The sequence below is a fragment of the Sinohyriopsis cumingii genome, chromosome 7 (assembly GCF_028554795.1).
Source record: "Sinohyriopsis cumingii isolate HCF-2022 chromosome 7, ASM2855479v2, whole genome shotgun sequence".
NCBI classification, from domain to species: domain Eukaryota; kingdom Metazoa; phylum Mollusca; class Bivalvia; order Unionida; family Unionidae; genus Sinohyriopsis; species Sinohyriopsis cumingii.
Window position 1 is genome coordinate 13,688,569 of NC_142967.1, and position 25,733 is coordinate 13,714,301.

The following is a 25,733-nucleotide window of genomic DNA, read 5'->3' on the forward strand; positions in this document are numbered from 1 at the left end:
AAATTTTTTTGATGTGGAAGTTCATGACGAACAATTGCAACAGTGCTTGGATACCCATGGCAAATATGACAAGAAAACCCCTGGCACAAAAAATCAAAAGTACACCACCTATCACTTGTTCGTTGCCCCAGGCTATTATTTTAGTGGTCAACGTTTGATGAGCACCATAGCCTCCAGGTTTAATGTCGTGTTTCTGAAAGCTTTGGAATGTGTCAAAACAAGTGTCACCATGGAATACCACAAAGCAGCTCGTCGCTTCTTGATGAATTTGATGGGAGTAAAATCGTGTCCATTTTATTTTGTCCTGAATTGCTTGACATGTTGGGCGGAGACATGGACATGAGAAAGGCCATGATGAAGAAAAACGAATTGCCAGTCATTTACGACAACGAGTCTTTTAGCAAGTTATTTCGTGCCCCGGTAGAACTGAACCAAGGACTGAATTTGATGTTTGTGTACTCCGATGTAGTGGAGTATAACGTGGTGGGACACCTCTGTGCCGTTACTATGTGTCATTCCTTTCAAAGTGGATTCTGCCACGGTCACTGACGAGGAAAGTGGAAACACTTACCACGCTCACCGCGAATTTGTACATCCTCACTATTTGCCTGTCAGCAAGTCGTATTTGGACACGGTCAACATTGCTATAAAAGGAGATCTGGGACAAAATATTCCATTCACCAAAGGAAAAGTCACGGTGAAACTCCATTTTCGAAAACGGTTCTCTCACGATTCGTAAGTCATGTATCCAGTGTACCGAGGGGTTGCTCGACAGCGAGGACACGGTTTAGGAGATGTGTTAAAATCGGCCTTTCGTTCGGTGGCCCCGGTGTTGAAACCGATGGTGACACGCGGATTGCACGCCTTGAAAGATGCGGCACTGACACAAGGCAAAGAATTTCTCCAAAATGTCATCATCGACAAACAAAATCCTAAAGAAGCCTTCATGAGGGCAGGCAAAAATGTCTTGCTGCAAACGGGCAAAGACCTTTTGGGCCGACGAGACACACCTATAAATGCCCTGCACGCTACCGAGTCAAGCATTCAGCAAGGACAAGGCAGAAAGAGACGACGAAGAAAACACCCTTTCACAAGACTTCACACGTCTAAAGCTAGAATGGCAAAGAAAAGAAGAACCGTTCGAGACTTAGACGTTTTCGATTATTGAGAAAGAGAGAAAAAAATGCACCGAGAGTCTTGCGCCTGTTCCAAGTCGGAACTGGATCTGTTTGCCATGCCCCCCACCATGATGACCATGCAAGAATCCCAGTGGGTGGAATTTCATCCCGTCTCCTCTTTGACGGATTCCGCTCCCATCTTGTTTGAAATCAAAGGACAACTCGAAGATTACATCGATCTGAATAGCAGTTACCTGTATTTGAAAGTGAAAGTGGTCAAAACGGACAACACCAATCCAGGAGGCGATGCTAGAGTAGCTCCTGTCAACAATTTCATGCATTCCTTGTTCAGCTCAGTGTGACTTGTACTTGAATAACAAACTGGTCAGCAGCAGCATGGATACTTACCCATATCGTGCCTACCTGGAAAATCTCTTGACGTACGGAAAAAAAGCCAAGAATACTCATCTGGATGCTTGCGTGGTATGGAAACCTGACACGGCAGGTGTAGGCACGTTTAGCGACACAGTCCTGACAGAAGATGACAATCCTCACAATGTGGGGTTTAACGACCGTCGTAAGAAAATTCTGCAAGGGCGAAGGTTAGAACTGATGGATCGTTTGCATTTGGACATGTGGTTACAAGAAAAGTATTTGCTGAACGGGGTGGATATCCGTCTGAGACTGAATCGTAGCAGTGCCGCTTTCCATTTGATGGCCCATGCCAATGAATACAAAACTATCATTCAAGAAGCCCGACTTTACGTGCGTCGTGTGGAAGTGTTACCTAAAGTGGGAAACGACGTCAGTCAGACCTTGAGCAGAACGACCGCCAAGTATCCGATACGACGCGTAGAAGTGAAAACGTTCACCATTCCCGCTGGACAGCGATCTATGATCGAAGATCATCTGTTCCAAGGACAGTTACCCAAACGTTTGATTGTTGGTATCGTCAGGAATTCAGCCTTCAACGGAACCCATGATCAAAATCCTTTTGAGTTTCAACATTACAATGTGTCCAAGATCGAAGTCAGTCGCAACGGCAAGACCTTGTGTACCCGACCCTTTGAGCCCAACTTTGGTGTCGCGAAGAATTATTTGAGATCGTACCCCTTGGGAAGACGATATCATTAACTTTATGAGAAGAAATGCTCAGACCACCCGATTCAATAATGTGAAATTACAAGGCACAGATTCCTTGGTGTGTGGACAATATTGTGTATTTTCTGCATCATCGCAGCCTGGGCTATTCCTTAGAACATTTAGTGACTCGTTTTGATCCTAGTTCTTCTTCTAGAAACGATGCGAAAGTAGATCAATGGTTTTGTGACCATTCTGCTTATCTTTTGTCTCAAGCTAGGAAACGTAGTGTCCATCAATGGCCTAATGATTTCCAACAGTGGAAATCACAATTTCATTCACAACGTTGTCAACCCTGTTCAAAGTAGATTGTATTTAAAAAGATTGTTTGATGTTATAGTGTTGGATTATTGTTTAAAATGTTAGAGTTGTTTGTTAGTGTTAAGAGATTTTGAATGAAAAAAATGTTGTGTTTTGAAAAATGCTTTGGTCTTTTGTTTGGCTATAAGAATTTTGATTCATGCTCTTTGACTTATTACTATCCCTCTCATGGCACTCATTGAACGTTCCGGCTCGAAAACCGTGGAGGGATGTTTTCCTTCACGTCCGCGCTTTGACTATAAAGCCGGGGTAGCCTCCAGTCTAACCATCCATTGTCGACTCATCCTCCTACGAAGATGTGCTCCAAACTAGCTAAGCTAAACGAAGTCTACGTGAATTTGCATAGGGTCAGACACAGTCTGATACCGAAGCCAGAAGAGATAGAGAATGTGAGAATGCTAAAAGTCACTGAAGACCTGATAGAAGAGCTCTTCAGAGAAGAAGTGAACAGGGAGAAAGAAGAATGGACAGAGAAGTACAGACTTGAGAAACAGCAGAGAGAGCAGCAACAGCAGCAGCAACCTGAACCTGAGACAGGCTTTGTCGATTGTCGTATCGACACCAAAGAGTTCTTCTTCTCTTTCCGAAGAAGCAGACCTATCGTCAGAAAGTCTATCGTCAGAGGACATCGCATTCTTAGAAACTAACTGATTGCCATAGCAAACAAAAAAACAGCCCTTTTCAGGGCTACCCAATACTCTAGAAAAGAAATAGTAATCCATTTGCCAATGTGTGTAGGTAGAGTAGTGTGAATATAAACACTGACTCTTTTTTTATAGTGTGAGTGTATGTGTTTGTGTATATGATTGTGTGTTTGTAAGTGCTCACGTACGTTTGTGTGGATAGTAGATTATGATGATGTTTTTTGCTGTTTGAGGTGTGGGGAGAGTAGATTTGGGGTTTGATTGGATTGCTTTGCGTATGTGGATAGTACATTATTGGTTTAATAAAATTTTTTAGAATGGTGATGGGTAGTATAAAAAGTGTGTGAGTGTTTCTTTTAGGTCCGCGCGTTGTTTGGTTATGATCTAGGTAAGATCAATTTTGTTTTAGGGGATGTTTTCCATCACGTCCGCGCTTTCAGTATAAATTAAAAATCGTTCGCAGTCTAGCTGCCCTTGTTGATTGATCAACACCACCAGAATGAACACCAGACTAGCTAAACTGCTTGAACTTCATGTACACCTGGAATATGCCAGGCGTATAGTGAATGAGCTGGCTGCAGAGGCCATCGTAGAAGAGGGAAGGATGAAAGAGGAGGAGAGAAGAAACAAAGAAGAGGAAGAAAAGGAGAGAGGAAATTTCAGAATCCCAGAGACAGAAGATTGGGGTTCTGAAGCCACTTATCCCGCCTCTGCTCTCCCCCATAAAAGAGTGAAAAGAGACTGGGGAAGAAGATGTGTGTGTGGTGCCAGGCCTGGAAGGTTCCATCATTAACCAGGTGTCACTGGAGTTCAAAAACAAACAGCCCTTTTCAGGGCTACCCAAACCTTTAGAAAAGAAATAGTAATCGATTTGAGTAGTGTGAATATAAACACTGGCTCTTTTTATTTGTGTGACTTTGTGTCTTTTGTGTGTGTGTGTGTGTGTGTGTGTGTGTGTGTGTAAGCGCTCACGTACGTTTGTGTGGATAGTAGATTATTGGGTTATGTAAGAGCTTAAGTTGTTTTGTGTGAATAGTAGATTAGGGTTTCATTTTAATGCTTTGCGTGTGTGGATAGTAGATTCGGGGTTTGTTTATTGCTGTTTCACGTATGTGGATAGTAGATCATATGAAATGAGAAAAGTAGGGGATGTTTTCCTTCACGTCCGCGCGTTGTTTGGTTATAATCTAGGTAATATCAATTTTGTTTTAGGGGGATGTTTTCCATCACGTCCGCGCTTTCAATATAAGAACCCACAGTATTAGTCGTTCGCACCATTCTAAGGAATAAACAAAGAAGATGGAGGTGACAAAATTATTTAACGATTTGAGACACAGCTATTTTTGGATCATGGATGGGACTTATGTAGTAGAAAGATTGAATAAGGAAGGAAGATTTGAAGGTAGCCTGAACAATGTGAAGAGTCTTGGAGTAGCAAAAGATCAAATAGGGGGAATGATTGAGGAAGAAGTAGAAAGAATCAGAGGATTCATTGACCCACCTTACGTGAGAGTAGGTACTTTAAAGGAAGCCTTGGATCATATCATAGAAGTCAGGAGCTTCCTAGAAAATAGCTTTCATTGGACTGACTGGTGGTACGTAAAGTGGGGTTGTAACCAGTTGATAAAAGCAGAATAACTAATTAGAGAGGTAATGAAAGTAGAAGTGATGAAGATAAAAGAAAAATGGAGCAAAGAGAGAAAGGAAGAAGAGAATAAGAAGAAGAAATTAGAGTTTGAAAGATTAAATAACAACTGGATGAAGATCCAACAGAAATTTAGAGAGATGGGCCATCTTAACTGGATAACATAGGAGGAGAAGAAGAAGGAAGAAGAAAGGAATTTTGGGAAACATAAGGGGATGGTGGAAGAAGTGGATGAGTTAGAAGAAGAAACCCAAAGGCCCTTTTCAGGGCCACCCACATTTCTTGAAAAGAGATCGACTTTCAATTGCCTACCCCTTTTTTTATTTTTTTTATTTTTTTAAAAAAAAAAACAAAAAAAATTCCATGTTCAATTCCCCTTGTCCCTAGAATTGCTTTTTTTCTCCCATGTTAAATTTCCCTTGTCGCTCAACAGACCCACGATTTATTCCCCATGTTAATTTCCCTTGTCGCTCAACAGACCCAAACTCTATTCCCCATGTTAATTTCCCCTTGTCGCTAAAGTGGCCCTTGGGTTTTCGTAATGTTAAATTTCCCATTGTCGCCAAAGTGGCCCAGGGGTGTTTTTAATGCTTATTCCCATTGTCGCTAAAGTGGCCCACCTTACTACTTTCAATGAATTTATTTCAACTTCCAAACACCATATAACGTCAACAGTAAATCTGCCAGCTGACCACAAATATGGCGGCTAATAACGTCATTTGAAAACTATCTTATGTACCTTTAGAAGGGAAAACTTCCTTGATAGGTAATAGGACTGTATCTCTTGGTGATATATGTTATAGGACTGTATCTCTTGGATATATAGGTTATAGGACTGTATCTCTTGGATGTATCGGTAATAGGACTATCTCTTGGACATATAGGTAATAGGACTATCTCTTGGATATATAGGTAATAGGACTATCTCTTGGACATATAGGTTATAGGACTATATCTCTTGGACATACAGGTTATAGGACTATATCTCTTGGATATATAGGTTATAGGACTATATCTCTTGGATATATAGGTTATAGGACTATATCTCTTGGACATATAGGTTATAGGACTGTATCTCTTGGATGTATCGGTTATAGGACTGTATCTCTTGGATATATAGCTAACAGGACTGTATCTCTTGGATGTATAGGTAATAGGACTGTATCTCTTGGATATATAGGTATTATGACTATCTCTTGGATATATAGGTAATATGATTGTATCTCTTGGATGTATAGGTAATAGGACTGTATCTCTTGGATATATATGTTATAGGACTGTATCTCTTAGATATATAGCTAACAGGACTGTATCTCTTGGATGTGTATGTAATAGGACTATCTCTTGGATATATATGTAATAGGACTATCTCTTGGATATATAGGTAATATGACTGTATCTCTTGGATATATAGGTAATATGACTGTATCTCTTGGATATATAGGTAATATGACTGTATCTCTTGGATATATAGGTAATAGGACTGTATCTCTTGGATATATAGGTATTAGGACTGTATCTCTTGGATATATAGGTAATATGATTGTATCTTTTGGATATATAGGTATCATGACTGTATCTCTTGGATATATAGGTAATAGGACTGAATCTCTTGGATATATAGGTAATAGGACTGTATCTCTTGGATGTATAAGATAATAGGATTGGATCTTGTATGATATCGTACACGTGATTAAAATGATGAACTTTTCAACTTCACAAAATCTATACAAATAATAATCTTGTCCACGCACGGTATTGTTATTATGTCAAACACGGCAGCACTTCATCAATCCACGTACTTTCAGTTTTTAAAAATCTAGTTAAATACCAGATAAACATAACACAAATTTAATGACCCTGAACTACAGAAATACACATTTTATAAGGGCATTATTCTAAAAGTTGTTGAAATTTATGTTGGACCATTTCAGGAAGCAATCAGTATTTACTGGGAGGCAGGGATGGGTGACATCTTTTATTGATAATTATGATATGTGCATGGCATATATCGAGTGCACAAATTACAAAATTACATCCTTACATACCGCATTTGCATATGCAAATAAAGCACAGCAAATGTTCTGTAATGTTTCAGACTACCTTATGCTCCGTCATGTTTTGTGATCTGTGAACTAATTATTAATTGTACAGTATTACAATAATTTAAGTTTTGCAGCAGCTTAGTAAGAATGAAAAGTCCTTATGTATACAAGAGTAACTTAATGATTAACATCGATACAGTAAACAGCGTAAGTTTGTTTCTGTTGATTAATGGTATATAAAAATTGAAAGGTATGAAAACGTTCAAGCAATACTTTTACATTATAGTAGTAGTAGTAGGTAAGGATAATAATGGTTTCTCTCTCTCTCTCTCTCTCTCTCTCTCTCATTTTCCTGTTCAGTAATCAAACATACCGCATATATTCACATACAAATTGGATCAAACAGGAAGCAAAATAGACTCTGATCTGGCAGTGTGTAATGCACCAGTAGATCAAGGTCTACTAAGTAATCGTAACAAACTACATATATCCAATGCCGCTGTCCTTACAAACTGCTTTGACCCAGATCCGTCAGAGTATTATGCGACGGTTGATTTGGGTCTATGCATTTTGCCGTTGGATCCGAAATATACGCGAGTATATACATTAATTGAAAAAAAAAAAAAAAAAAACAATTAACCACAGCATGTACATGCATATGAAAGCCTAAGGGAATTGCTAAAGAGCCAGCTCTTGTTTTAGGTATCTGATAACAGTGTATCGAATTACACCAAGCCCAATTACTGCTGGAATTTTGTGGTCTGCAGGAGACCCTCACACAGACGTAGACAACTTAAAATCCAGATCAAAAGTAGGATGCTTCCCCCTTCCCTGTTGCACCATCCCCACCCACAAGCCCTGCGTACCTGGAATTAGATTGTTTAAAAAAAAAAATAATGTTGCAGATACCTTTCAAGGTACAATGGTTTTGCCACTGACATAAAAATGCCTTAGAAAAAATTGTCCAACATTGCATGATGACATGAATGCCAATTTGTACACTTATACATATAGACAGGATCACAGCAACCAAATTTTATTGACCCCCCCCCCCACACACACACACAACAGGTCATTAAATTCGTCATATTCTGAACATTGGATATCGTGATTAGAAGCGGCAAGTGTTCTTATAGATTATAAATTTGGGACCTTCCAGTCATCATTTCACCGCTATATATTCTTCATGAAAGTGAACTGTAAAGCTGACTACATTAGAAATATTAACTTTAAAAATATAATGCCATGTTGTCATTTACTAGCAGAAAAAAAGGTTTCAAGTAGAGTCTGCAACAGCTGCCTCAAGCTAATCAGTTAGGGACCGACCATTCAATTTTCGTGGATGGGGATAAATGTATAGCTTTCAAATAGCTTGAAAAAATATTCTTCCTCAGCTTTATTATAAAACAAAGAATCCTCTGTAAAACTATCTCTATAATATCGTGATATAAGCTAAAAAGTAAATGATCTCAGAGACTGATCATTGATGGGGGGGGGGTGATTGGATTTTGATTCGAATTAATAGCTTGTTTAGTGAAGGGGTTTTTTTTGTGCTATAAATCGGAGTCATAACATTTTATTTTATGCTGTTGAGGGGCATTCTTTTTTTCTAAACAATACCATCCCCCAACCCCAAAAATGAAATTGCACGCAATTTTTCGTTGAATTTCTGTTCTGTGTTTGGCATCTTACCGAGAGCAGCGAGACAACTGTTACAGTCCCGCTAGATTTCCAGATTTGTGATTTAAAAAAAAAACAAAGAAAGATCTGGGTTTACCTTTGTACAAGAGATTTGCTGTTCTATGGTTGAAAAGGGTCATAATTGACGCTGACCTTATGTGTGAAATAATAATAATAATAATGTGTTCTCATCAGAGACAGCAAATTTGTAAACTGTATGCCTGAGGTCATACATAATATAAACAGCGAATATGCCGAACTTGTAATGGAATATCTACGGTACAAATAAGGCTCAACGATGTTTTTCTCCCACTGCTGGTACATGTTACCGCTAATGACTAGTGTAAACGAGACATTTACGCTACAGCAGCGGAAGGGATGAGACATAGGCAACACAAGGTAGATAGAGTATTTATTAATCAGGAGTCATTATTCTATTAGTATGTATTATTGACTTGTGTGTGTGGTCAGTTAACATTCATTTTGACAACATTAAATTAGAAGTGCCTATTAAAGAACATGTAAAATTAGGATATCATTTCAAATCTGCTGTCCTGTACATTGAACTATTAAGATTTTCTGAGTATGGTTGGGACTGCAGTCAATATCTTTGCTATTATTTGTGTTATGTAGTTGGAACTGTAGCCAGACTCTGTGGTCTTATTTAGTTTACAATGCAGTCACCATCTGTGCTGGTATTTTATGGTATGTAGTCGGAACTAAAGACAACCTTAGCTACGATATCGAAGCCTCAACTTGTTTACCCGTCCACGAGGTAGGAGTATGGGGTACTAATATTAGTACCACAGACAACCTCTGCTGTTATTTAGTTTGCAGTGCAGTCAGCCTCAGCGCTGTTATTTAGTTATACTATGGTCAACGTCTGCATTGGTATTTCATAGTATGTAGTTTGTAACGCGGTCAGCGTCTGTGCTAGTATTTCATAGTATGTAGTTTGTAATGCAATCACCCTCTGTGCTATTATTTAGTTTGTAATACAGTCAACTTCTATGCTGACATTTTATAGTATGTTGTTTGTGATCCAGTCCGGCTCTGTGCTGATATTGCATAGTATGTAGTTTGGACTGGTGTCAACCTTTGTGCTGATATTGCAAAGTTGGTAGTTTGGACTGCAGTTAACATCTGTGATGATATTGCATACTATGTAGTTTGGCTACAGTCAGCATCTGTGATGTTATTTTCACATTAATGTAGCATGGGTTAAAGACAGCCTCAGAACCAATATTTCTTTGTACATATATCTAGTTTGGGGCACAGTCAACCTCTGCTGAAAACTGATAATATGCTTAGATGAAACCTGCAGACTTTTTTCTTACATGAAACACCAAAACTGCAGTCTCTCACTATTAAAATATCTGAACTGCAGAATATTTAACTACTTGAAATATCCAAACTGCAGAATCTCTCACTACTTGAAATATCCAAACTGAAGAATCTCTCACTACTTGAAATATCCAAAATGAAGAATCTCTAACTACTTGAAATATCCAAACTGAAGAATCTCTCACTACTTGAAATATCCAAACTGAAGAATCTCTAACTACTTGAAATATCCAAACTGAAGAATCTGTCACTACTTGAAATATCCAAAATGAAGAATCTCTAACTACTTGAAATATCCAAACTGAAGAATCTCTCACTACTTGAAATATCCAAACTGAAGAATCTCTCACTACTTGAAATATCCAAACTGCAGAATCTCTAACTACTTGAAATATCCAAAATGAAGAATCTCTCACTACTTGAAATATCCAAACTGAAGAATCTCTCACTACTTGAAATATCCAAAATGAAGAATCTCTCACTACTTGAAATATCCAAACTGCAGAATCTCTAACTACTTGAAATATCCAAACTGCAGAATCTCTAACTACTTGAAATATCCAAACTGCAGAATCTCTAACTACTTGAAATATCCAAAATGAAGAATCTCTCACTACTTGAAATATCCAAACTGAAGAATCTCTAACTACTTGAAATATCCAAACTGCAGAATCTCTAACTACTTGAAATATCCAAACTGCAGAATCTCTAACTACTTGAAATATCCAAACTGAAGAATCTCTCACTACTTGAAATATCCAAAATGAAGAATCTCTCACTACTTGAAATATCCAAACTGAAGAATCTCTCACTACTTGAAATATCCAAACTGAAGAATCTCTAACTACTTGAAATATCCAAACTGCAGAATCTCTAACTACTTGAAATATCCAAAATGAAGAATCTCTCACTACTTGAAATATCCAAACTGAAGAATCTCTCACTACTTGAAATATCCAAAATGAAGAATCTCTCACTACTTGAAATATCCAAACTGCAGAATCTCTAACTACTTGAAATATCCAAACTGCAGAATCTCTAACTACTTGAAATATCCAAACTGCAGAATCTCTAACTACTTGAAATATCCAAAATGAAGAATCTCTAACTACTTGAAATATCCAAACTGAAGAGCCTCTCACAATTAAAATATTCAAACTGGTGAATCTCTAACTACTTGAAATATCCAAACTGCTGAATCTCTAACTACTTGAAATATCCAAACTGCAGAGCCTCTCACTGTTAAAATATCCGAACTAGTGAATCTCTAACTACTTGAAATATCCAAACTGCTGAATATCTCACTACTTCAAATATCAAAACAGCAAGATCCCTAACTACTTGAATGATCAAAATGTCAGAATCTCTCACTTCTTGAAAGATCAACCTGCAGAATCTTCCACTAAGTGAAACATAAAAACAGCAGAATATCTCACTGCTAGATATATCCAAACAGCAGAAACTCTCACTACTTGAAATATCCAAACAGCAGAATCTCACATTACACGAAGCATCAAATCTGCAGAATCTCAATACTTTGCTTAATATGATATAGTTGAGACTGAATCTTATTGTGCTGGATTCAGGCATGAACTTAAATAACAATATGATTAGAAACATCTCATATATATATATATATATATATATATATATATATATATATATATATATATATATATATATACTCCATTAAGTGTCTGGGGTGTTGATTTTAATTAAATATGGACTTGGCATACATTGAAATGATATCATAACTAATCAGATTTAATCATAATTAAAACTTTGGTATTTCAGCAAACTTGTTATTGTATGTGTTATTTAATTATGATTCTGTAAATGATTCAAATTTTTCACCATTACAGGAACTCGCCCATCTGTGATAAGTGGTCCATTTCTGATGTTTCCAGAGAAGACCATTCCGCATGGACATGCTACACTGATTCCTCACCCCATGGCAACCAACACTGTTACAGCCAATCAGAAGTCCTCAGAGGCAGAGCTTAGCAGCCTTGAGCAGGAAGTAGAGAATTTGAGGGCGGAGCTTGAGAAAAGTCAGGAGATGATTAAACATCTCCAGGAGAGGGAAAAAATGCTTCTTGACAGGTTGGTAGTCAACAGTAATGTTTATCAGTACCCAGTTTACAGTTTAGCACCTCACATGAGACATGCCTTTGTGACTTAGGAGTAAATAAACCACTGCAACACTCTGATTATTTTAAGTTCACACAGACACATTTTAGAATGACCAAAATCATTGATGCTGCCTGCTAAATGTTTAACTGAAAATAACCTTTTTATATGATGTTTAAATGTTTACAAATACTTTAAAATGTTGATGGAGCTTTTTTGTGGCAGCTATCCTGGAACATAGAGTGGAGACTGACCTTTGTGATACAAGTTGAAAAACTAGTTGATCATTTTCTTTAAACATTCATTTTAGGCCTCAGGAATGTTTTATTTCTTGTTTATTAGTTCTTTTAACCAACACATGTAAGCCCAGACAGAACTTTGGCTAAACTATTTTAAGTTGTTAGTCTGTATTTTTTTTGATCCCTGGTTCATTGTCCCGTGTTGTCATATGCAAGCCTTAGCTAAAGGTGTGCCCTTCAGAATTAGTTGATTGCCCATCCATGGTGACTGGTTGCCTACCAGTCGATGGTATGTATCCATCTGATGGTTTCAGTTGCCATCTCCGATTGGTGATTGATTGTAGGAGGTAGCACATCTAATGTTGCAGATAGCCTGATTGATAGTTGTCCGTCTTTGTTTGATGGTCACCATCCATGGGGGATGGTTTCCCATCTATGGTTGATGGTTGCTGACCTATGGCTGATGATCGTCTGCATATGGTGAATGGTTGCCATTCTTTATTGGGTATTTATCCATACATGTATTGTTGGTAATTGCCCTACTGTGATTGGCATTTACCCATACATTGTTAGAAGCAAACCAGTCGGGAGGGTGAGGGGGCATATTGCCCAGGCCTTTACCCCTAAATAGCCTCAGTTTGTACCACTTACATTTACATCTCATAAATAATCTCATTGTGTACTTAGTTGTCATTTAAATCTTTATTTAGTAAATTATATGGACTTCATTTGGCTTTCAGTTCATTTTCAAATTTGAAAAATCAGGGCCTAGGGGCCTCAAAGTCTTGAAATGGCTTCTCTCTATATCTGATGGTGTCTGGTTAGAAGTGGCACTTCTATAGCTTAATGTTATCCGTATGTTTGGCAGTTGCCCACCTGTGGTTGGTTGTGTCACATCTATTGTTGATCATTGCCTGAGTAGAGAGCTAAATAAGCCATTAAGGTTACTGGTAACTGTCTTGATGTACTGCCATTAAGGTTACCAATAACTGTCTTGATGTACTGCCATTAAGGTTACTGGTAACTGTCTTGATGTACTGCCATTAAGGTTACTAGTAAATGTCTTGATGTACTGCCATTAAGGTTACTGGTAACTGTCTTGATGTACTGCCATTAAGGTTACTAGTAACTGTCTTGATGTACTGCCATTATGGTTGCCAGTAACTGTCTTGATGTACTGCCATTAAGGTTACCAGTAACTGTCTTGATGTACTGCCATTAAGGTTACTAGTAAATGTCTTGATGTACTGCCATTAAGGTTACTGGTAACTGTCTTGATGTACTGCCATTAAGGTTACTGGTAACTGTCTTGATGTTCTGCCATTAAGGTTACTGGTAACTGTCTTGATGTACTGCCATTAAGGTTACTAGTAAATGTCTTGATGTACTGCCATTAAGGTTACTGGTAACTGTCTTGATGTACTGCCATTAAGGTTACTGGTAATTGTCTTGATGTACTGCCATTAAGGTTACTGGTAACTGTCTTGATGTACTGCCATTAAGGTTGCCAGTAACTGTCTTGATGTTCTGCCATTAAGGTTACTGGTAATTGTCTTGATGTACTGCCATTAAGGTTACTGGTAACTGTCTTGATGTACTGCCATTAAGGTTACTGGTAACTGTCTTGATGTACTGCCATTAAGGTTACCAGTAACTGTCGTGATGTACTGCCATTAAGGTTACTGGTAACTGTCTTGATGTACTGCCATTAAGGTTACTGGTAATTGTCTTGATGTACTGCCATTAAGGTTACTGGTAATTGTCTTTATGTACTGCCATTAAGGTTACTGGTAATTGTCTTTATGTACTGCCATTAAGGTTACTGGTAATTGTCTTTATGTACTGCCATTATTTACTAGTATTGAGAAGTGAATGCAGCACTTCCTGTCAGTGACATATCTATGGTTTTTGCCAATTTTTCATGCAGGTTGTCAGGACAGGTGCATGCACAATTCAGCCTAATTGGGATGAATGGTCAATTTGAAGACCTGAATCTTGGGACAATCCGCCCTACTGAACTAATACGACAGTTTGGGAACCTATACAGTGAAGCACGTGTTGAGGCGTTAGACTCTCTGGATGCCTTGGAGCAGTTTGCAGATCTTCAGGCCCTGAAGGAAAAAATTCTCTTCTCTGTTATTGTGGTAAAGTACAATTCTAAATTTTACCATGCACAAAATGTGTCATATGATATACCTGAGATACTTGAATGAAGTGGTCTCCGACTTAATTAAATACGATATGCTACTTGTATTTATTTGCCAGTATGTTTTTGTGATTGTTCTATGGACTATCATTAGGAAGAACTCTTTCCATGACTTTCCAGTGAGATGTTATTATATACAACTTTATTATCTTTGATTAAGAAAAATATGAAACTTTCATTTTTGTCTGCGATAGACCTACAAATTAGAGTTTGATTGCAGGAAAAATTTGATAAAATATCTTAGATTCAGGAATTAAATCATTCCAGCTTATAATAAATACATTAAGAAGAGAAAAGTAAGAAAATTCTTTTATCAAAAATCTAATTTGAAAATGATCATGTTTAATGGAAGATCTCAGTTTAGGAAATGATATCATAATGAAAATGTAATTCAGTTAAACAATATTCACATGGTCCTGAAAATGTTAGTTTATTGTCTATAAAAACAGCTGAGATAAGAAAAGCTGAGATATAAATTTACCGCTTAGAAGAACTGCTGAGATTTAAATCCATTGTATATGAGAACAAGTGAGATCCAAGTTTTTTGTCTGGATGAGCAGCCACGCTGTAGCTTAGTAGTCTTACAAAAACAGTCGACATCAAATTTCATGGTATGTAAAAAAACAGCTGAGGTAGAAAAATGAAGAAAAACTTTTATTTCAATACACAAAACCATTCCACAACATGTTTTGTCTCATTTCCACTTTCCCTTAAATAATTTCTATAGCACTTTACTGAAACTGCTGTAGATTTCAGTGAATTTTTATTTGCAAAGATTTCCTTTATTTTATCCTCATTTTTTAGAATGCAGATGCTTGTCAATATATATTTCAAACACATTAAAGAGAGAAAACTAAATGGAATATGATCAGGAAACAAGAAAAGGAAACCAGATTGCACAAGGGAGACATTCATGTGAGGGAGACACAGTCACATGAGGGAGACCTGATGTTTTGTTCCTTGACATGTGCCCATTATCGACACTGTCACTTTTATAAAGTATGATAATACACTTTGTACAATGCCCTCTGTTGCAGTGTGGATGGAGGTCATTTATATAAAAAAAAAAATATCCCCTGTCCATGTTAGGCAGGTTCACCTTACATAAAGAACCATTATCAAGATATTTTCTTGGAGTGCATGAAAGTGTTTTTCAGTTACTTAGAGGTGCCCTATAAAGCAGGTTTTGATATATCTTTCCAGCTAGCATTTCGTTCAGCTCAGCAAAATTTGGTGGAGATACAGGGGAAGGTACGCCATCTGTTGAGTCTCCCATGTCCTGACACTCATGAGCAGTCCTGCATCCCTGTTGCCATTGAAATGGAGAGCCACATCACCAACTACCTGCGTAAAACAGCAGATACATTTGATATTGAAAAATGTGTTGAGGTAAAAAAGATTCGGCAATACCTGGGCCATTCCTATCACATCTGATGATGTGTCTTCTAAAATGGAGCAAAAAATGTAGTGTGCAAGGTTTAAGGTTTTTCGATCTCTTAAGTCACAGTGAGGTGTTTAATTATAAGTATAATGGTCATTCCTGATAAAGCACTTCAGTATAACATGGTCCCTTTTATAAGGCAGGTATAGTCATGGATCCCATTATATGATGTAGTACTTAGACGGTGTCATATATAGTCATGGATCCATTATATGATGTAGTACTTAGACTGTGTCATATATAGTCCTGGATCCCATAATATGATGTAGTACTTAGACTGTGTCATATATAGTAATGGATCCATTATATGATGTAGTACTTAGACTGTGTCATATATAGTCATGGATCCCATTATATGATGTAGTACTTAGACTGTGTTATATATAGTCATGGATCCCGTTATATGATGTAGTACTTAGACTGTGTCATATATAGTCATGGATCCATTATATGATGTAGTACTTAGACTGTGTCATATATAGTAATAATAATAATAATAATAATAATGACCTTATTTAAAGAGGGTAACACAATTAGCTAAAAACTAATCTACCTTGAGGCCCTCATACAAAGGAATTCATTTATTTAAGCTGCATCTCTGAAGCCACTGGATATATTGGGTTTGGAAGAAGGAAATAGAGTGGGCATTTCTAGTCTCAACTGGAATACTATTCCAGAGCAGAGTTCCAGAGGATTGGAAACTTTTTTAAAATAACTCCTTATTTGGTTTGGGAATTTTATACTGTTTGGTAGACATGGATCGCAGGTGGGGAGCATTACCAGGTAGCCTGTACTGGAATAGTGATTGTAAATATTCAGGAGCACTATTATGAGATATCCTGTACATTAAGTTGGCTTTTCTCAAACAGATTCGGTCTTTAATAGGTAATATTTTTAACCTACCAGCAAAATTTTGCTTGCTTTCTTTCTGGATTGATATTAGCCCAAATGCTCTTTTTTGAAGATGTTCCAGCTTTGCTATGTTTTTATCATTTGAATTACCCCGTACTGTATTACAATAGTCTAAATAGGGTTGTATGTAACTGTTATAAAATAGTTTTCTGTGCATTTCAGGGAGAAAATGTCTTATCCTACTGAGAAGCCATAAACTTGAATTGACTTTTTTACTGATATGTTTGATATGTTCGGTCCATGATAGGTTATTATCTACCAGAACACCAAGTAGTCTATCATGACAGACCATTTGCAAATTTGTATCCTTTCATGTCAGACGTAGTTCATTACTATCAAGATTTGTCCTTCTTTGCCGTGTTGAGATAAGTAATATTTTAGTTTTACCAATATTTACCACCATGCCATCGCATGTGTATCAGTTTTCCAGTTTGTTTAGGGCATTCTGTAAAGAAATTTTGAGTTCATGCTTTGTGTTTTGGATGTCTGACAATATTGTGTCATCTGCATAGAGATCTGTAGATGATATCGAGTCTCTTAGTAAAAGTGGTAGGTCATTAATAAATAATATAAATAGTAATGGACCTAGAATTGAGCCTTGTGGTACTCCATATCTAATTGTTCCAGGTTCAGACAGACCATTGTTTATGTAAACATGTTGTGTTCTCTCACTTAAGTAAGAAGTAAACCATCTAATTGTTCTTTCATCACACTGGTAGATTTTCAGTTTCTTCAAAAGGATTTCATGATTCACCATGTCAAAAGCTTTCCTGAAATCTACAAATACAGATCCTATTATTCTACCTTGGTCAAGTGCTTGAAGCCATTTATCAGTTAGGGAGATCAAGGCAGTCTCACAGGAATGTTTCTGTCTAAAGCCTGATTGATTAGGGTGTAACAGCAAGTGTTTGGTTAAATATGACATGAATGAGTCATGGACATGTTTTTCAATTAATTTTGACAAGTTTGGTAGTATTGAGATTGGTTGGTAGTTATCAGCATTATCTTTAGAACCAGATTTGTGAATAGGAGTTACTTTTGCAGTTTTCCATATTTTGGGGATAGATGAAGTTGCAATACTTAAATTAATTATGAATGTTATGCTATCTACAATAGCAGAGGCAGAAGATTTAATGGTATCAAGTTCACTGAGACATTTTTTAACAAAGTTTTTGATACTGGTGGGATAGAGAAACATACCTCCTTAGAGATTTTGCTGCTGCAGAACTTTTTCAGTTCATTAAAGTTGTTTTCTATCACTGGTTCTTTTAACTTTGTGGTAATGTTGGTGAAAAAATCATTAAAAACATTTGCAATGTCAGTGTCATCAGTGACTGTGGTGTCATTTAGCAGAAGTGAGTGAATTGTATTTGTCTGTTTCTTGTGTGTTCCTCCAGTGAGTTCATTGAAGACTTTCCAAATGGAGTTTGTGTTGCTCTTTTTGTTTGCAAGCAATGATTGATAATAAGATTTTTTAGCTTTTTTAATCATACTTGTTATTTTATTTCTCCATACTTTAGATTGTACAAGGTTTTCCATAACCTTGAATTGGTATCTTATTTACATAGCATCTAGGATTTCAGTAGTACCGTAAGCCAAATAGGTTGCATTTCAGTCTTAACTCGATGTATTTTCATTGGTGCATGCTTAGATACTACATCCATGAATAAGTCAGTCCACACTCTCATGGCTTCATCTATGTCATCCAAATTTTGGATCATATTCCATGTAACTTTATATCGGTCATTGAGAAATTGGTCATTATTAAAATTTTTGAACAATCCGTAAGAGATCGTTTTGTGTGTATTTTTCTTATTTTCCTTGCATTTAACCTTTCTTGTCAAAAAAGTAGGATAGTGGTCACTAAGACCAACATTCGGTACATTAACACAAGCCACATTGTCTGGTAGGTTGATATAAATGTGATCAATTAGAGAGTGCGATTTTTCTGTTACCCTTGTGGGCTCATTTACCAACTGGTCTAGGCCTAATGATCTCTCTGTCCCTACGTAATGGTTTATTGTAGCCTTGACAGTGAAATAGATCATCACTGTGGTTAGCATTTAATTTGGTTTCAGTCATGGATCTATTATATAATGTAGTACTTAGACTGTGTCATATATAGTCATGGATCCCATTATATGATGTAGTACTTAGACTGTGTCATATATAGTCGTGGATCCATTATATGATGTAGTACTTAGACTGTGTCATATATAGTTATGGATCTCATTATATGATGTAGTACTTTGTGTCATATACAGTCGAACCCACTTATCTCGACCTCGGTTAACTCGCCAACCCTATTAAGTCGACGTTTTTGAAGTGGAACCGCCGAATTCTTTCTTTGTCTTAGCATTTTCTCATCGGTTATGTCGATTCTTTTATGTCGCCGAACCCTAATATCTTGAGCACAAAAGAAGGCCAAATTTGCCACTTAACGTCGGTTATCTCGATCCCCATAACCAATCACTTTGTTTGTATTGACAACCCCATCTTAGCAGTGCATTGTTACATCATAATCTGCTTATGCTGACATCTGGGCCGAGTACTGTATGCTGTGACAGTCAATCATGCTACCGTACTATACCTACAACTGGCCAACTTCTGAAGACGCGAATAGAACAGATAAAAGTTACGGTTACAGAGACTTAAACTCCGCAAGAAGAAATAGCAAACCACAAATAAACAAGTTTTGCATAATTAAAAATAATTATTTATTTCTCAAGAGTGAAAGAATCCCTATATTGGGTGTTAACTTATGCTACAGTAATATATATGGTCCAATATTGCCAGGTGTTGACTCGTGTAAGTTTCTTTCGTGGGAATGGAGATCCTATTTTGCAAGAACACGGTCTTTTGATAGTAACCACGTGTACGATACTTTTCAGAGCTGTGTCAGAGTGAAATGACTCGCAAGTTTAATTTTGACACTGGTTAGCTTTTTGTAAAAACGAACTACACCCCGCACGTTTTTTGTGATTTTGTGAGCAATCTTTGTGTTTGCAATGTTGGAGAATATAATAAAGGTTTGTATCGAGTATTGACGGTGGTTTGTATTGTATACTGGTAAATCTCTGCTGTTAGTTGGTGCACATATGCCTTTTGTTGTTAGCAAACATGTATGTACATTTTTATAGCATGCCGATCGCTTCATCAAACAAATCGTGGCAATGCTGTTGTGTAAAAAAACCTCCAAAAACATGTGCATGTACATTCTCATTTATTAATGTGCATCATGTACATAAAGAAATTTCAAGCATATGTTAATATATTGCCGCCATATTGGTTTTTGTTTATCTCGATTATCGGTTATCTCGACGCTTTTTGGCAAACCCCTAGGCCGGCGACATAACCGGGTTCAACTGTATAGTCATGGATCCATTATATGATGTAGTACTTAGACTATGTCATATATAGTCATGGATCCCATTATATGATGTAGTACTTTGTGTCATATATAGTCATGGATCCCATTATATGATGTAGTACTTTGTGTCATATATAGTCATGGATCCATTATTTGATGTAGGACTTAGACTGTGTCATATATAGTCATGGATCCATTATATGATGTAGTATTTAGACTGTGTCATATATAGTCATGGATCCCATTATATGATGTAGTACTTAGACTGTGTCATATATAGTCATGGATCCCATTATATGATGTAGTACTATGTGTCATATATAGTCATGGATCCATTATATGATGTAGTACTTAGACTGTGTCACATATAGTCATGGATCCATTATATGATGTAGTACTTAGACTGTGTCATATATAGTTATGGATCCATTATATGATGTAGTACTTAGACTATGTCATATATAGTCATGGATCCATTATATGATGTAGTACTTAGACTGTGTCATATATAATCATGGATCCCATTATATGATGTAGTACTTTGTGTCATATATAGTCATGGATCCATTATATGATGTAGTACTTAGACTGTGTCACATATAGTCATGGATCCATTATATGATGTAGTACTTAGACTGTGTCATATATAGTTATGGATCCATTATATGATGTAGTACTTAGACTATGTCATATATAGTCATGGATCCCATTATATGATGTAGTACTTTGTGTCATATGTAGTCATGGATCCATTATATGATGTAGTACTTAGACTGTGTCATATATAGTCATGGATCCATTATATGATATAGTACTTAGACTGTGTCATATATAGTCATGGATCCCATTATATGATGTAGTACTTAGACTGTGTCATATATAGTCATGGATCCATTATATGATGTAGTACTTAGACTGTGTCATATATAGTGATGGATCCCATTATATGATGTAGTACTTTGTGTCATATATAGTCATGGATCCATTATATGATGTAGTACTTAGACTGTGTCATATATAGTCATGGATCCTATACCCCCCTCCTCCTAGTAGAAAAAACAAGCTGGCTGACTCTATCTTTTTGGAGCAGTTTCCGAATCTCCTGGAGTATGGAAATTCGATAGGTGGCCACCTGGTTATTCTTGGAGATTTCAACTTTCACTTTGACTGTCCCAGAAACCCAAATACATCAAAACTCATAGATTCCATTAATGTTTTCAACCTGAAACAGTCAGTTAACCAACCCACCCATAAACACAGGCACATTTTAGACTGGATTCTTCATAGACCTGATGATAACATTCGACGGTCCTCCCTGATATCCCATGACCTTGCATCAGATCACCTCTGCATTATATGCCATCTTGACATATCAGTCCCTAACCCTCCGCCTTTATCGGCTACTAAGAGAAACCTCCAATGATAAATAGAACCAAACTAATGCACGACATCCAAGCTAACTTAACAACTTACTTACCTCCTACTGCAGAACAACTCAATAACTGCCTGCGTTCAGTGCTTGATAAACATGCACCAGGTACCAAGTGCAGAGTATCAATTCAAAAGTGTTCTCCATGGTATAGCAGTGTTAGGGACCAGCTTCGCGCTGCTAAAAGAGACTGCTGTAAAGCTGAGAGGCTTTGGCTTTCCACCAGACTCATTATTCATAAGCAAATCTATGAAGCCTCTAAGAAGAATATCACAAATATAGTCCATGCAGCGAAATCAGCCCACTACACTACTAAGATCATGGAAAGTTCCAGCTGCAAAGAGCTCTTCCAGATTACTAACAAGCTAATGTCAAGAACAAATCTGCACCACTTCCAACTACCTTCTCTCCAGTCAACCTTCCAGACATGTTTGCAGATTTCTTCCGTGACAAAGTACAAACCATTAGAGATAAGCTTGACACCACAATTTCAGTTGACTCATCGTCACCACACACTTGGGATACAGAATTTGAGCGGCAACCATTAGCAGCACTTGAACCTGTCTCTATGGATTTTGTATGTACAGTTGTGATGAAGAGTGCACCAAAGTCATGTGAACTTGATCCAATTCCAACATCACTGCTGCTTGAGTGCTTAGATCCAGTATTGCCTTCACTAACTGATGTTATTAATACCTCTCTCTCATCCAGGGATTTCCCATCATTTTTCAAAACTGCCATTGTAAAGCCTCTGCTGAAGAAACGAACAGTTGACCATAACGATTTAAAGAACTACCGCCCAGTTTCTAATCTCCCATTCACATAAAAAATCTTAGAAAAGGTTGTTCTATCCCAGCTTTTATCTCATCTAAATTCAAACAGTCTTTTTAGCAATGTACAAGCTCCATATCGCCCTTGCCACAGTACTGGAACTGCTCTTCTAAAAGTAGTTAATGACATTCTCTCTGCATTGGATAGCGGAAAGATTACAGTCCTCACCCTCCTTGATTTGTCTGCAGCATTTGACACAATAGACCATGATATATTACTTCACCGTCTCCAGCATGTATTTGGCATTCATGATACAGCCTTACTTTGGTTCAAGTCCTACTTGGTAAACAGGACACAGATTGTATCTGCAAATGGAATACACTCCAGCCCAGTTGACCTATGTTGTGGTGTTCCACAGGGGTCTTTTCTTGGACCTGTTCTCTTCCTTGTGTGCACTCAGTCGCTCTCAAGTATCATAGATTATCATCCAGTGTCTCACCAATTGTATGCTGATGACACCCAAATATACAAATCTAGCCACCCAAATGAAGTTGATGCTACCATCCAGGGTGCAGAGAGGTGCGTTTCTGATGTGAAATCATGGATGACATGTAACAAGCTGCAGATGAATGATGATAAAACTGAGACCATTCTGACCACAACACAAAGACTTTCTCATTCACATCCTTTACCTCAAACAATAAATATCAGCAACACCAACATTAAATTCACACAATCAGTATGAAACCTAGGTGTTACTCTGGACAGTACTCTCACATTGCACCAACATGTTATGAACATATGCAAGGCTGCATATCTTGAGCCGAGACACATCAGCTCAATTCGCGAATATCTTTCAGTTGATGCCACTAAAACTCTTGTGTGTTCATTAGTACTTTCAAGACTGGACTATTGTAACTCAATTCTGTCTGGTTCATCTCAATATCTGCTCCAGAAACTTCAAAAAGTTCAAAACACAGCTGTTCGGATCATACTTAGAGTACCATGATCAGAACACACCTCCCCACTGCTCTGTACCCTACACTGGCTATCCATTCGATCCAGAATCAAACACAAAATTTGTTCTCTGTGCTACGTTTCACTGTCTGACTAGTCCAACCTACGTATCTGACCGCACCCATGTGTACACACCAGCAAGATACTTACGCTCCTCTTCTGACAATCGTATACTCATTATTCCCACCATGAAAACAAAGTCATATGGACAGCGTTCTTTTGCATACCAGGGCCCAGCAACGTGGAATGAATTGCCCACTGAACTTAGACACAAAGACACAGTGATCACATTCAAGAGAGCTCTCAAAACTCACTTATTTCAACTGCAAGAACAAACTTAAAGACCTAATAATGTTTCCTACCTTAAATATTCTCAGCATGTTTTTTAATGTTTTCTAATTTTGTGGTGTTTGTTTTTGTAATCATATCATTATATGTTTTTTATCTTATACATGTAGTTGTTGTCTAATGTTGTAAAGCGCTTAGGGCTTCGAAAGATTAGGCACTATACAAAGTCCTCATTATTATTATTATTATTATTATTATTATATGATGTAGTATTTAGACTGTGTCATATATAGTCATGGATATATTATATGATGTAGTACTTAGACTGTGTCATATATAGTCATGGATCCATTATATGATGTAGTACTTAGACTGTGTCATATATAGTCATGGATCCATTATATGATGTAGTACTTAGACTGTGTCATATATAGTCATGGATCCATTATATGATGTAGTACTTAGACTGTGTCATATATAGTCATGGATCCATTATATGATGTAGTACTTAGACTGTGTCATATATCCCAATATAAGGCAGCCTGACACTTTCTCATTCAGATATGTTTCCCAATCACTTTATGTTTGGAATATTAGCCTGCTATCTCCTGAATCCAGCCTTACTAAAAGACAAAATATCATCTAGTTTAATAAACAAAGGGCAATAACTCTGTCTATTACCACCTCTTCACACCACCAGGTGTTGCCAGTTTATATTTTCGCTGCTGTACAGGATACCATCGTACAGTTTATCCTCTGAAAATCCAAATCACTTTTGTGTTCTGATAGATTTATTTGTGTTCTGATTGACTTTTCCAATGTTCATTTTAGATTTATTTGTGTTCTGATTGACTCGTCCAATGTTCCTTTTAGATTTATTTGTGTTCTGATTGACTCGTCCAATGTTTCTTTTAGATTTATTGTGTGAAATAATCCTTCTGCTGCAGGTTAAATACATTCTTTTTTACAATTTCTTTCAATTTGAATGATCTTGTCACCTTTAGGGACTTTGTCTTTTTAAGTCTGCATCATACCACACTATCGTTGACCTCAGCATGGTCATTACAAGGTAGTGTGATTCTGACTTTTTTCACTTGCTCCTTTTGTAACGGAGTTGGTTTTGGTGAGTTTTAACATGCTGCATTTCTAATATGCTTTGTTCTTTTTCCTTCTTGTGTAATTTCAGTAGAACAGTCAACTCAATACTTGAAATGCAAAAGTCTGAAGTATAGTCTCTAAGTTTCTTTTCTGACACTGACTTTTTCGAATCCTTCATGAGTAAAAGGGAATATATTTATATTATGAGTAACATGGAATATATTTATATTATGACTAACATGGAATATATTTATATTATGAGTAATGTGGAATATATTTCTATTATGAGTAACATGGAATATATTTCTATTATGAGTAACATGGAATATATTTATATTTGTGAGTTAGTAACTTGATGAATTACTAATTTATGCTTTCTGTGTCTCATCAGAATGTCATCTGAATGCTATATAAGCAACATGGAACATGGAAGTCTACCATGAGTCTTGTTTTGTTTTTCCTAAGTATGCATCATGTGTATTACACATAGGAAGTCTGGGCTACTGTTTTGTTTATACTAAGCATGCATCATCTGTAATACACAAAAGAAGTCTGGGCTACTGTTTTGTTTATACTAAATATGCATCATCTGTAATACATAGAGGAAGTCTGGGCTACTGTTTTGTTTATTCTAAGTATGCATCATCTGTAATACATAGTCAGAGGAAGTCTGGGCTACTGTTTTGTTTATACTAAGTATGCATCATCTGTAATACGTAGAGGAAGTCTGGGCTACTGTTTTGTTTCTGCTAAATATGCATCATCTGTAATACATGGTCAGAGGAAGTCTGGGCTACTGTTTTGTTTATACTAAGTATGCATCAACTGTAATACATAGTCAGAGGAAGTCTGGGCTACTGTTTTGTTTATGCTAAGTATGCATCATCTGTAATAC

At 37.0% G+C, this 25,733-nt stretch overlaps 1 protein-coding gene across 1 annotated transcript in view; it reads left to right on the forward strand.

Annotated features, from left to right (window-relative positions):
• Positions 1-25,733, forward strand: part of LOC149794756 (uncharacterized) — a 122,769-nt gene that overhangs the window by 77,482 nt on the left and 19,554 nt on the right. The window contains exons 3-5 of the mRNA XM_089964388.1: positions 11,800-12,040; positions 14,234-14,450; positions 15,716-15,901. Of these exons, the coding sequence (XP_089820514.1) occupies positions 11,800-12,040; positions 14,234-14,450; positions 15,716-15,901 (644 nt within the window). The remainder of the gene's footprint in view (positions 1-11,799; positions 12,041-14,233; positions 14,451-15,715; positions 15,902-25,733) is intronic.